The sequence below is a fragment of the Euprymna scolopes genome, chromosome 21 (genome assembly GCF_053919585.1).
Source record: "Euprymna scolopes isolate OS-2025 chromosome 21, ASM5391958v1, whole genome shotgun sequence".
Lineage (NCBI taxonomy): Eukaryota > Metazoa > Mollusca > Cephalopoda > Sepiida > Sepiolidae > Euprymna > Euprymna scolopes.
Window position 1 is genome coordinate 112326447 of NC_136502.1, and position 14080 is coordinate 112340526.

General features: G+C 35.5%; 1 protein-coding gene across 5 annotated transcripts in view; it reads right to left on the reverse strand.

Annotated features, from left to right (window-relative positions):
- The window catches only part of LOC145242974 (protocadherin beta-15-like), a 444195-nt gene that overhangs the window by 231850 nt on the left and 198265 nt on the right, over window positions 1-14080 (reverse strand). For all 5 annotated transcript variants that reach the window (XM_080106082.1, XM_080106081.1, XM_080106085.1 and 2 more), the window contains one exon: window positions 28-2531. In XM_080106082.1, the coding sequence (XP_079962208.1) occupies window positions 28-2442 (2415 nt within the window). In that variant the 5' untranslated portion in view covers window positions 2443-2531. The remainder of the gene's footprint in view (window positions 1-27; window positions 2532-14080) is intronic.

The window sequence follows — 14080 nt, forward strand, 5'->3', positions numbered from 1 at the left end:
ACAGTTTTAGGAATTACGGGCACTTACCTGATAAATAACCGCAGACCCATTTTGGCATTTCATTCCTCGTACTGAACATCGTTGACCCTTTTCCAACTGATCCCCTGGGTAGATTCCTCGTTTTGATTTGGTTGAATGAGAGTTATGTCCAAGCTCTGGCTCAGTCCTATTCCCTTGGACGTCTGGCCAGGGCATGTCTGGGTGTGCGTGGCACATCAAATGTCTCTGTTCCGTGATGTGTTTCTCGGAGATATTTTCCCCACCCCTTTGCAGTGAGTTCTTTTTATTCTTCCAGCGGATCAGACAGATTGATACAGCCGCCGTGATTGGCACAGCCACAGTCACTCCAATTAACACGATGCCAATCAATAAGTGGATGTGAATCCTTCCACTTGTCTGTCGGTGCATAACATTTAACAAGTTCGATGTCTTATTGCTGACTGTGAGCACCAAAGTCAGGTTTGTTGTGGCTGACATGACTGGAGTGCCACTGTCCATGACAGCAAATGCGAGCTCATACGGCCCTGCATCTTGATGGGTGACTACACGAGTGAAAGACAACAGACCTGTGTAGTGGTTAATGGTGAATAATTGTTTGTTGTTGCCGTTAGTGATTTCATATCTGAGGAACGCGTTTTCTCGGCTGTCTCGGTCTGACGCTTTCAGGACGGTGATGTTGCTCGACTGATGTTGATAATAGGTGACATCCATTGTACATGGATTGATGCTGGGAAAAGTGAAATACGGAGCATTGTCGTTTTCGTCTTTTACTTCTACGATGACTTTTACAGTGTTGTTGAGTGAGGGCATCCCATGATCCTCTACAAGAACCAAGAATTCGTAGTTGTTCTGGAATTCGTAATCCAACGACATCACTGTAGAGATGAGTCCGTTGTTTGAGATAATAAATGGAAGAAAATGTTTACTGTTACTCACTAAGGAGTAACTAAGCTTGCTACCTGATCCCTGATCTGGGTCAGTCACATTCACATAGCCGACTGGAAATTTTGATTTTTGATTCTCTTTGATCCGGAATTTAAACAACTCCTTGGAGAATTGTGGGTGAACATCATTGACATCCGTAATACGAATAGAAATCTTGATCTCGCTAAATAATGGAGGTGATCCTTTATCCTGGCAGGTGATGGTGATCTCGTGGTGGTCCTGCATCTCTCTGTCCAACAGGTTCTTCACGGAGACTTTATATTTTTTAGTGCCCAAGCTCTGCAGTTGGAATTTGCTATGGTTTAATTCGCACTTAACTTCACCGTTCTGACCAGCATCATCGTCGGTGACCCTGACGAAGGCAATGAAACTTCCAACTGCTATGTCTTCTGATATTGAAGCAGTGTTCCCAGTCGATGCAGACACAAAATTAATGTCGATAGTTGGAGCATTATTCTGTTGGCTGATCACGTTAACAACAACCATTGCGACAGAGCTCAGCGGTGGGTCACCCTTGTCAGTGGCTTCGATATATAATTTATAAACCAGGCTCTTGCCAGCTGTGAACTTTTTTCGCTGAAATATTTCCCCGGTTACACTGTCTAAATCGAAATAGGATCTAGCAATGGTTGCCGTCTTGGAACTGAATTGATAAGAAATCTCGCCATTCTTGCCAGAATCTAAATCCCTTGCAGACAGAATGGTCACAGGTGTCGATCGATCGTGCTCATACCTGATTGTGACATTATACACCTTTTGGGAAAACACAGGTGTGTTATCGTTGACATCTGTTACGGTGATGTGGACATCCAGGACATTCTGCCTGGCTGGGGATCCTCCATCTTGCGCGATGACTTGGACATCATACGTATTTTTCACCTCTCGATCAAGTCGCTCGACTAACGATATACTCAGCTTAGAAATACCGTCCACACTTTTGGAGACGGAGAGATTGAACGGTTCATCAATGTTCTTCTTTAGCTGGTAGTTGATCTGGGAATTTAAGGTGCCAACATCTTTGTCGATGGCGTGTGGAATTGACCTCTTAGCACCTTTCGGTGACTCTTCGGAGAATTCAATCTCGACTTGTTGCTCTGGAAATTCCGGTTGGTGATCATTTATGTCTTTTATTATAATTTTGACTTCTAAAATCTTAATAAACGACTCCTCCTTCCGAATCGCAACATCCACCATTTTAAAACATTCCATGTTGTATGTGCAAAGCGATTCGGCGTCAAGCGTCTGTGCCGTGTAGAGCTTACCCGTTTTCTTGGCAATGCGGAACAATTGCAGTGTGCTCGACGTGCTCTTTTCCATCTGGCTATATGTGATCAGCCCCGCGTCTTGGGACGAGAGTTTGTCTGCGACATGAGAATCACTGGCAATATCTCCTAGGTATGTACCGGGGCTCTTTCCTTCTTCCACGTAATAGGTGAGGTCGACACAAAAGCATAACGGCAAAGCAGACAGGAACACACTCAAATGGAAAGCTAGCATTGTTTGTTATTTTCAGTCAGTAAAAATAACGAGACACTCGGAAGAAAGATATCAAACTCGATGTATCCTTATGAAAACTGACTCATGATCTGCAAATAGAAATTGAAAATAAAAATTTCATTAGTGAAGTGAAAATCATATCCGTCAATATTCAAAATAACTTTTATCCAACATATCTTATATATAAAATGCACTTTGTGTGTATGAGTGTTCGTTCCTTATGGACTCTGAAACGGCTGGTCTGATTTTTTTCAAATTTCATACAAATATACTTCATGTGTCTGGGAATGCCTCCCATAAGTATCAAAAATCGATAATCGAAGAATCCCATTAAAGAAGGAACAGTCTGATTTTGATCCCAGTTAACACCTTTATACAGCCTAACATTAAAAGTGCATTTGAGAAGTTTCATCACCTCACAAGCAGAAGAGTTCAACATATGAAATCAATAGTAGGCTCTTTGATACATATCAGGGTGCTTTTTTTTATGCAGACGGCGAACTTTAAATTGACAATTCTATTTTCTTCAATAGCAGCTTTGGCAACTATCGAGTATTTTGAGTCCAGCTTGGTTTGGAAATTCATCATGAAAATATTGGCACACAAGCAGTGCTTGCAAATGATACAATCAATTAAATGAGGGAAATATTTGATAAAGAAATAATTCCACGAAATGGACCTGTCAACTGGCCACCTCGTTCAGCAATTTAATTTAATTAGATTATTTTCTTTTGGAATTTTCTTTTGGAAGTCCCATGTCTACGCTGATAAAGCAGACACAATAGACCATTTGGAAGACAACATTCGACGTATTATTGCCGAAATACAGACTGATTTAAAGTGAAGAGTTTGTGAATATTGGACTTCTAGGTTATGCTATATATGCAAAATTTTATTTAAATTATAAATGCCAAAAATTAATCTATAAAATAAACCACAAAATATTTTCTGTGGCTTATTTTAATTTAAAGTTTGCTGCCCTTAAAATACAAACACTCTTTATATTAAGTTGGTGCAAAAGCAATATCATTTTCTCATATATGTTACTTTTATATATGGTTTCTTAATTAATTGATTGACATATACACAGCGATGTTATACATCATTTTGAAGTGCGTTTTTCACTCAATCGAATCGTGTTGTTTGTTACCATTCTCAATCTCATCATCAATTTTTTGCAGCCTTTTCGACAGCATGGACAAAATTCAAATCTACACGATTTTCTTGTTCCAGTTCAAACTAGGCGGAAAAGTTGCTGAGACAGTTTATGATATCAATGATGCGTTTGGCCCAGGAACTACTAATGAATGTGTGGCACAACGGTTGTTCAAGAAAATTCGTAATGGTAACAACAGCCTCAAAGATGAAGACGGTTGATAACGAACATTTGAAAGCCTTAATTGAAGCTGATCCTTGCAAAACCATACAAGAAATTTCAGTTGAACTCTAGGTCGACCACTCAATAGTCGTTCGGCATTTAAAGCAAATAGGGAAGTCAAAAAAGTTGAATAAATGGGTGCCGCATAAATTGAACGATAATCCAAAAAATTGTTGTTTTGAGGCATCTTCTACGCTCCTTCTACGCAACAAAAATGACTCCTTTCTTGAGCAGATTGTGACATGTGATGAAAAGTGACGTTTGGCATAGTGGTTGGATGCTGGAGAAGCTCCACAACACTTCCTGAAGCCAAAATTGCACCAAAAAAAGGTTATAGTAACTGTATGGTGGTCTACAACCCGTCTCATCCATCACAGCTTCTTGAATCTGGGTGAAATGATTACGGCGGAGAAGTACTGCTGACAAATTAACGAAATGCACGAGAAGCTCCAACGTATGTGCCCGAGATTGATCAATATGAAGGGACCAATTCTCCTCCATAACAATGCTTGCCCGCATGTTGCTCAACTACCAAAGCTGAACAAACTGGGCTACCAGACTCTACCTCATCTGCCATATTCACCGAGCCTCTCAACCGATTTTTACTTTTTCAAGCATCTCAACAACTTCCTACGCGAAAAATGCTTGAAAAGCCGAGATGATGCCAAATCAGTTTTCAATGATTTCGTTGCTTCTAGAACTCTGGATTTCTATGCTAATGGGATAAATAAACTTGCTTCTCGTTGGCAAAAATGTGTCGATTCTAATGGTTCTTATTTCGATTAATAAAGTTTATTATGAAAGGAGTTATGATCTTTTCAAGTTGAACCTCAAAAACATTACTTTTGCGTCAATAAATAAGTTCAATATCATACACATTGTAACGTATTAGATTTTTCAAATGAAGAATGTTGATCAAAATTTGTTTCTTTAATCTTTACGTCAAAAAATGAAGCATTTTTCGGGCCTATTGTGGAGACTTCTTGAACAAAAAGTCATTTCTGCAAATGCAAATCACTTATAGTTCTTAAACTCTTTCTTTCGCTAATTCATAGGAGTTCGCTTTCCTCCTCACTCCCCAAAGTAAGGAAATGTTCACAGGAACGTGTTAATTCAATGTATTTTTAACCAATGAAAATCGCTCCAAACTCCACGTAGTCACGTGTTTGTGTAAAAATAGTAATCCGATGATGAAGTTTGAAACTTCTATAAAACCAACGGCTAAAAGTTAGAGACACAGAGAAAATTTTTAAGCCCCCACCTCTACCTCGCACCTGAAAGACACTAAAACGAAGCTATTCCAGCCCCTCCTCTCTGCTGGGGTGGGGGTTCAATATGCAAAAAAAAAAAAAATAACTCAATTACTCGCATACCAGCCACCTTTATTTTGTGCATACATTTTACACATTTGTGAATGTAGGAGAACAGAAATAAAATGCTACTTACAGCTGTACATGTACTAACAAGAACAAGGTAAACCAACGCACACACATACAGTGCCACGCTGCCAAATACTCGCATACACATATTATTAACACTCAAAACTATAAACCAACATTTACGACATTTACAATAAAGTAACTTTTATATTACTGTTTCTTGTATAAAAATGTTCTGTTATAATATTTCGTTTTTCATTTACAAAACTTATCTTTTAGATAGCACTTATTACATGGTGACCCATCTATTCTCTTGTTTCATTTATTTCCATTTTGCACGCTCTTATTTGTCCTTTATTTTCTCCCTTTGTACGGTCCTGGATATGACCTAAAACTATATCCGATGGTGAGGCCCCAGCTTGCGGGCTTTGGGGAGTGTGGAGTCACCCTTTAATTGCCATTGCTCCCAGGTCCACTCTGACTCAGAGTGGTAGTACCTGTTAGGGTCCCAACTAGGGGTTAAATAGAATCCGACTTAAAAAAAACAAATATACTCCATTAAAAAATCGTTCCTCAAAATCACTAGGTTCGGCATTAAATAGCCAGAAAAAGGTTGATATGCCGTAAAACAAAACAACCAACCAACCATCTCCCTTTGTAAAAAAAAAACCTAACATTTATAAATCATTTTTGTTTGTTTTTTTTGGAATCCTTTGAATCCTTCATAGTTGTTATTGTTTTACCACGTTATGAAACAACAACAACTATAAAGATGAGGATAACAGTCCGCAAATAAAATAAATAAATGATGCATTTTTATTAACCTTTTTAGTATGTTAATCACCTGAAGAAGGCCAGAGGATGAGTTGGCCGAAACATGGGGAAACAACAACTATGGAGGTGAGGATAAGAGTCCGTAAAAAAATGAATACGTTTATAAACCATTAGATATGGATGTTATTCTTAGCTGTACACAAAGACACTACCGTCCAAGATGGCGTCCTATGAATGCGAGGAACCACGCCACACTATATACTCATATTGAACATTATCTCGAAATTATGGTATCGATTTTGCAAACATCCAGCAGACGTGCTCTTCTTTGAACTTGGTTTAATAATTCTCAAAGTCACGAAATGCTCCTGAAACTCTTCAGATCATAATTGGTGAAGTTTGTGGAATATACAAAGTTTAGCGAAATGAAATATTTACACAACATTAGCGTTCAATTCTAGTCGATTTATAAATCAGAAATATTGTCTGATTAATTCTGCATAAAACTTACCTTAATACTAGCAGAAAGACCCAGCGTTTCCCAGTATTTAATGGCTTTTTAACTACAAGGGGCGTTCCAAAAGTAATGCCTCTTTTTTTTTTATTCCGCCAGAATAGATCAGAAGGAATTTCAAATTGCATTATTATGATGACTGAATAAGGCATTCATAACTTGAAAGTTTCATTTCTCAGTTGCAGATATTGACGGTGTGAGATCTTAAGAAAGCAACCTCTGTCATGGCATGCATCAGAAGCAGACATGCGTCGTTAAATTCTAGACAAAAGTACATGGTGGTAACTATGTAGAAAAATGAATTTTGGATCACAAAAGGTCGCTCGTTTTAATGGTACCACTCCCGTCTTCGTGGCTCTTCAACTTTTTGAGTTAAAAAATAAATAAGAGGCATTACTTTTGGAATCACCTTCATCTGATTTCAATGTCATTAACATCGAATAAGCATCTGTCTAGTGGGGATACATAGAGATTCGGCACATTGAGGATCAGGTAAAAATATGGGACCATTTCCATTGTCTTCCCTCTAGAAATTGATACATATGATGTAAATGTCATAAAAATAGAATATATCTGAGTTCTCTCTTTGTAGCTTCCTTGGCATAGCACTTAGATACTCAGAACAACGGCCATTGTCTTTCCTTATGCTCTAATCAGGGATTCAAGGCGGTGCACTGGAAGGAAGATTCTCATGCATTCCCGCAGTAACTTAGTCCATGATACATTGTAGTTTATATTGCACTGTAGAGAACCTAGTATTGATTTTATAAAATTGTGTTTATATAATGGCGTGAATTAAAGTTTAAAATGAAAAAGTAAAGAATTCAATTTTGTTCTAAACAGAAATATTAATTTTGAATCTATTGTTGATTTTATATGCCTGGCCCTTCTGCTTGTGTAATGATCAAACTTCTCAAATTCACTCGTGATGTTAGGCTGTATAAGGGTGTCAAAATCGGACTATTCTTTCTTTAATGGGATTTTTTTCAATTATAGATTTTCGATACTTATCAGAGGCATTCCGATAAAAAGAACCCTTAGAACACTCACAGATACATAAAGTACATTTGTATGAAGTTTAAAAAAATCGGCCTAACCATTTCGAGGTTCATAGGGAACTCTCTCTCTCTCTCTCTCTCTCTCTCTCTTCTCTCTCTCCCTTACGCACAAAGTGCCGTTCATATATAAGTCAAGATTTGAGCAAGCTAAAAACATGTTTGTACTGAACCATAGTCACCCAGACAACAATAGATAAGACTAATATTGATTATTAATTCATCATACCAAAGTTGGAGACCATTGTCAACAATATCGGTCTTCAATGAATGACAAGAAACCGACTCGGAGTTACGTGTGTGTGTGTGTGTGTGTGTGTGTGTGTGTGTGTGTGCGCGCACGCGCATACGTGGATGTATCGGCGCAGTGTGTGACGGGTAGATAAAATTAAAAAGGAGGTTCGTAGAAAATAAAAATAGAAGACAGAAAAGAAGCCCATCAAGAACATCTAAACCAACCTTTTTACCATTGAAGAGACCTTAAAATAAATTACGTGCCTTACAGAACCCCTGTAGCGCAATATATTCATATAATACAGGGTGTCCCAAAAGAAGCTGATGGTTAAAAAAAAGTTTATAACTTTCTTAATTTTTTTAATATTTTTCTTTTATTTTTTCAGATCAAACCCAGTAACCCTTCCAAGGTCATCATGAGTCGTTACACTACTTAGGAGCGGATATTTATTGTAGAGTCGTATTTTCGGTTGAATGAGTCAATATCAGAAACTCAAAGAGAATTTCAACGAAACATCAACACAAGAAATTCCCCTACTCCCAATGCAAACAAACCAGCCACAATAAATGCCCTTAAAAACAATAATAGAGGAGGAAATTAAGGCCTTAAGCCCTGAAACATTAAGTGATGTGCTGGACAATGCCCTGCAGAGAGCATAAGAATGTGAAAATGAAAATGGTGGACATTTGAGTAACATCATTTTTCATAACTAAAATTAAACCTTGTGAAAAACATACCCAAGATTAAGTTGTATAAATAAAATTAGAATAAGTAGATTATGATATCTTACTATCTCTCAAAATATCACGGAGAGGCTCATCTACCTACATATGAAAATTGGTAAGCATAACTTAAATATTGAGGAAGTTAATTAAATTTAAAATCCGTCAGCTTCTTTTGGGACATCCTGTGTGTGTGTATATATATTATATGTATTCAGCGTTGCCCGGTATTAAATTCCTTAAAAATAAATGAAGTAAAAAAAAAAAGAAAAAAAAAACACGAAAAGAAACTGAGACATGTGCATGCGAGTATTACGTTTTTTTTCTAAACAGTTCAATTCTTGTAAGTAAAAAAAAATACTCGAGATGAGATCGAAACCAAAACCTAAAGACAGTGAATCAAGTACGATAACAATTAGACCAGCTTGACACGATCTTTAAAAAGTGTTTTCAAATCTTGTGAAACAGTTGAAGGATAAAAATCCGATACCCTCCACATACCAATTTTTAAATTTTGACCCTTTAGCAGTCCTTTTATTTCTGGATGAAAATCAGTTAAAAAGTCTTCCACGTGTCCGAATACCCTATATACCAAATTTCAAGTCTGTAGATCCAAAATTCGTTGAGTATATAGGTTGAGAAGTGTCCTCACACACACATACATTCTCACCTTTATAGATATATAGATAGATCTAAAGAGAACATGAAGGCGGTGGAACGCTATTCTGGTCAGCGAATTAATTTTACCCTTTCTGGGACGGGTATGGATACAAATCAATTATAATCATAAAGTCACATTATTAAAGGCTATATATTATACGTACAGTTGTGTACATGTGTGTGTATGTAATTTCTCAAAGATTGAATTTAGCCATATAAACTTTCATCACACTATTTGGGCTCGCATTTTGGACATGCATCATTTGAAGGTTAGTACTTTATAAAATTATAGGTTTTTAACTATTGGAGTTATCTATATGTAAGATTGCAGTATTACATTTCGTAAGTTGTATATAAAAAATCTCATTGTACTATTTTCATTTATCAGCATTATTTATATTCATATTCTTGTAAAATAGAGATGTGATAAAACGAAAAATCTCAAAATTGACCGGTACTATGGGTGTTACCTGGTGTTGTCTAGGATCAATAATTGTAAAATTACAGTGTTACTTTTGGTAAGTGATATGCATTAAATCTCTTCGGACTATTGTCTTTATCAACATCAGTTATTGTCATATTAGTGTGACGTGTGGAAAGTTGACAAGAAATTAGGAATTGATCGGAACCATTTGTTCTATTCCGAGTTATCCGGGAGCCATAAATGTAAGACTGAATGATGTACATTCTTTTTTTTTTCTTCTTTTTCTTGTCACCAAACACTTTAAAACAAGAAAGAGGAATGGGCTATTCAATTGAGGGAATGAGGGTTAGAGAGAAAGAGAAAGAAGAAAACTGGAAGAAAGAAAGAAAGATTGAGAGACTGAAAGAGATAGACGTTTTAAGATGATACATGCACATTTTTACTTCTATTTTGTTTTTATGGGCCCGGGCAACGGCTGGAAACCCTGATAGTCTCTCATAAAGATTGAATTAAGCCATAGAAATTGTCATCACACAGGATTAAGTTAGTGCTTACATTTGCAACCTGTGTCACTCTTTTTTCTTTCTTTCCTTTTTCACCTGTTTTTTCCTGTTTTTCTTTTTTTTTTTCCTTTTCCATTTTTCCTTTTCCTTTTTTTCTTTTTCGTTTTTTCTTTTTTCCTTTCCTTTTTTCTTTTTCCTTCCTTTTTTTCTTGTAATATTTATTTGAATATTTCTTTTTTTTTATCCAGAAGCATTTGCAGTCGAGGGAAATGCTGGTTTCTGACGAACCCTCGCCCCTCTTCAAGAATACATGCCGAGCATCAATCAAAATAACCGGTAAAACTGTTTCTTTCTTTTCTGTTTCCTAACTTATCATAAAGGAACCTAAGAAGTAGGTTAATATAAGAAAGTCTCACTACCGGAAGGAAGATTTGGTTCTTATCTTGTCATATTATTTGGTTCCATATCTCTTTTTACAAAAGAATTATTTTTTTTATTTTATTTTTTTTTATAAGAATTTTTTTGTATTCATTACATTTTGTTTTCGTTTGTTTCGTGTTTTTATTTTATTTTTTTCGTTTATTTTGTGACAAGTTTTTTTTTATTCAAAATGGCGACTGTTTCTATTGTTTCCGCCATTTTCTTTCATTTTCTTTCTGATTCAATTTTCTTTTGTTTGAGTTTTTCTGACTTTCTTACGATTGAATATCTTGATGAAGGCACCCCTACAGATATTGGATAATCCCGTTATTTCCCTTGTTTTCTTTTTGCACTATTCAATTTTTCGTGCTAGGGCAGAAGTGATATCTAAAATATTTCGGTACTCCTGGATATTTCCAAGTCTCAACGTACGTGGCTACGGAATACTCAGCGATCAGCGATCAAAACAAACATATTTTACGCATTATTTAGATTCTTCCAACTACTGTTCTCATCTTGAATGGTATTTTTACAACGACTTAGACAGAAAGATTCCAAAGGTCAACAAGATACACATGAAGGTCGGAGGTTACATCGGCCGAAACGTTGTAAAAATAACGTTCAAGATGAGAACTGTAGTTGGTAGAATCTAAATAATATGAACAGTCAATCCTTATCTAAAAAAAAAAAAAAAAATCAGAAACTTATTTTATGATTTTATTTATATATTTATTTATGATTATTATTTTTATCACAATTTCTTTTTTTGAAGAGCAATATTTTTTAAAAATTTCCTTTTTCATTTTATACTTAGTGGGGGCGTACGGCAACTGGATGATGGACGCCAATAAATTTTTATTACTATTTTATTCATTTTTATTATTCCTCATTTTTTTGCTTTTTTTTTTTTTTTTGTAGATATAAGTATATTGTGCCTATTTACAATGCCTCCCCACAAGGGCAGAGTTAGACACCAGGGTCGTTTTTTAACGTGGAGAAAAGGTACAAAAATAAAAATTGTCTCAGTCGTGAAGGATTTCTCCTCCACTGACAGAGAACAAGAAATTGAAGTGTAGCATCTGAAGAACAGGTACTGCACTTTGATCTTAAGTATATTGTTGCTTATACTTTAGATTAGCTCATTGTTAAGGTTTCAATGGATTTTTTTTCAGTAAAGGAGGAAGGATACTGAAGATGGAGGAACGGAGGGCGATAAATTGGAATTAGTCATGCTAGCGAAGTGTGTGGCGGCCTTGCCCTGCCGGAAAATACTCTTAAATATATTTTAATTCATGCAGATTTCTTATTTCTTCTTACAAAACCTATTCGCTATTGAACATTATATATATATATATATATATATATATATATATATATATATATATATATATATATAGTACTGATTTCAAAAGTAAAAATAAATATGACTTGGGTACCATCAGTTATAATCGAAACAAAAGCATTTAGTGTTCCAACCGTATTCCCTACCATTTGAGCTATCGACTGAAAGCTTAATCTTAATTTTTTCTTAGGTTTATAATTTATTATATTGTATTATTTTATCCTGGTACTGGCGCAGTGGCGCACTTATTGAACCGTGCTAAAATAATACCGTTATTATTTAGAAAGCCATTCTTAACATGAGGAGAGGAGGGTGTTTTGTAACTATTCTGTGCTTTTATCTTATAATTTAACAACAAAAAACAAAACAGATATCGTAAAACTTGAATTTAACTTGAAAACACAATTTAAAAATAGCGTGGACTAATAAGTGCACTAGTAGCTATATCTTGAAGCAACAGGATAACTATATTTTACAAAATAATAACATTATAAACATTTCTGTATGTTTGAAACAGCCAGAGTTATGAGATTACTAAAGATACATAGTAAATATAAATTGATTTGTTTAAAATAATTCTTATAATAAGTTTTAGTTTTAAGGAATAATTATTTTAGATGACGATTAATTATTCGTGTTTGTATTCTTTGGACTACTGCTCTCATCTTTAACGTTATTTTCACAACGTTTCGGTCGATGTAACCACCATCCTTCTTCAGGTGTATTTTGTCGTAATGGATAAAGTACTTGGTAACATTCAGTTGTACAGTTACCCCCCCTCCCTTATGGGGTTGAAGATTCAATCCACAGTGTGGGCGTCACTCAGAAAAATACATTTGCAAATTATTAGGACTTCTGCCAAGTCATGGCTGACAGAACGAGAGCATACTACTCCTGTTGGTTATAATAAAAAGTTCTGTTCGAAATTCCATGCAGATTACCTAGTTTGACAGAAAGATTCATTATTCAGATGAGGATTTTTTTTTTTGTATTTAGATTCTTTAGACTACTATTCTCATCTTGAGTGTTATTTCCACAACGTTTCGGTCGATGCAACCTCCGGCCTTCTTCAGGTGTATCTTGTCAAACTCAGGAATCGTTCTGTTGAACTCTGGAAATTTCAAACGGAACCCTTTTATTTGATCTGCAGGGATAGCACGCTTTCGTTTTGTCAGTTGTATTTTGGAGTATCAGCCGCAAATTCTTCAAAAGAGTGTAACTTACAACTGAATTTACCGAGTACCTTATCCACTATGCCACGGCTCCTTCCTGAGTTCAACAGAAAAATTCCTGAATATGACCATATATACCTAAAGAAGGCCGGAGCTTACATCGACTGAAATGTTGTGAAAATAACTCAAGATGAGAACAGTAGTTTGAAGAATCCAATTAATATGTATATTTTGTCTGTTTGTGAGAAACGGCAGACACCTCAATTCCTATACGTTTTGAAAAACATGTTACTTTATATTTATAAATACGGTATAACCCCGAGATACGGCATTAAAAATTAGTAACAAAATACAGTAGAATATATGATACACATACATGTAATCAAATAACATTATACATAACACTGTAAGGCAGGGCAAATACCGTAACCAAGGGCCAATAAACATCGTATACCACATCGTAACCTGAAAAAAACATATCTTAGGGCTACCATATCCCGGGGTTCTACTATAAATACATTTTGTTTTTGCATTTATATAATGCCTTAATTTCAAAAAGCTAAAAAAAATTAATTTTGTAATACTTTCATTCAAGTAAAAGACTTTTTTTATGGCTCTTCCAGAATCTGATAATATCTTTGCTAATTCCTAGACATGTAACTGTTTACTGTTTTTTTTTTGTTTTTTGTTTCCCCCCCCCCCCATATTTTGTTTTCCGTTAATCCATATATTCAGTATCTTTTTCATAGCATCCCTAACGTCCTTTGGCATTATAACTCCAGAAAAAAGAAAAATTACTTTCTCTTTAAAAAAACAAACAAACAAAAAAAATACACAAGAACTTTAAATCCTTTTCCTCACGCATGCATAGAGCAAGGGACAAGTGGATCATCTCTAGATCCAGATCCGATTTATTTTTTTATTATTAAACCCTAAGGGCATAGATTTATGAAAAATCAAACTTTCTTGTAATACAAAAATGATCCAAAAAGGACGACAAAAGAAATAAATCTATCATAAGGAAAAGAAAATGATCCAATTGCGAATATTAAATATAGTT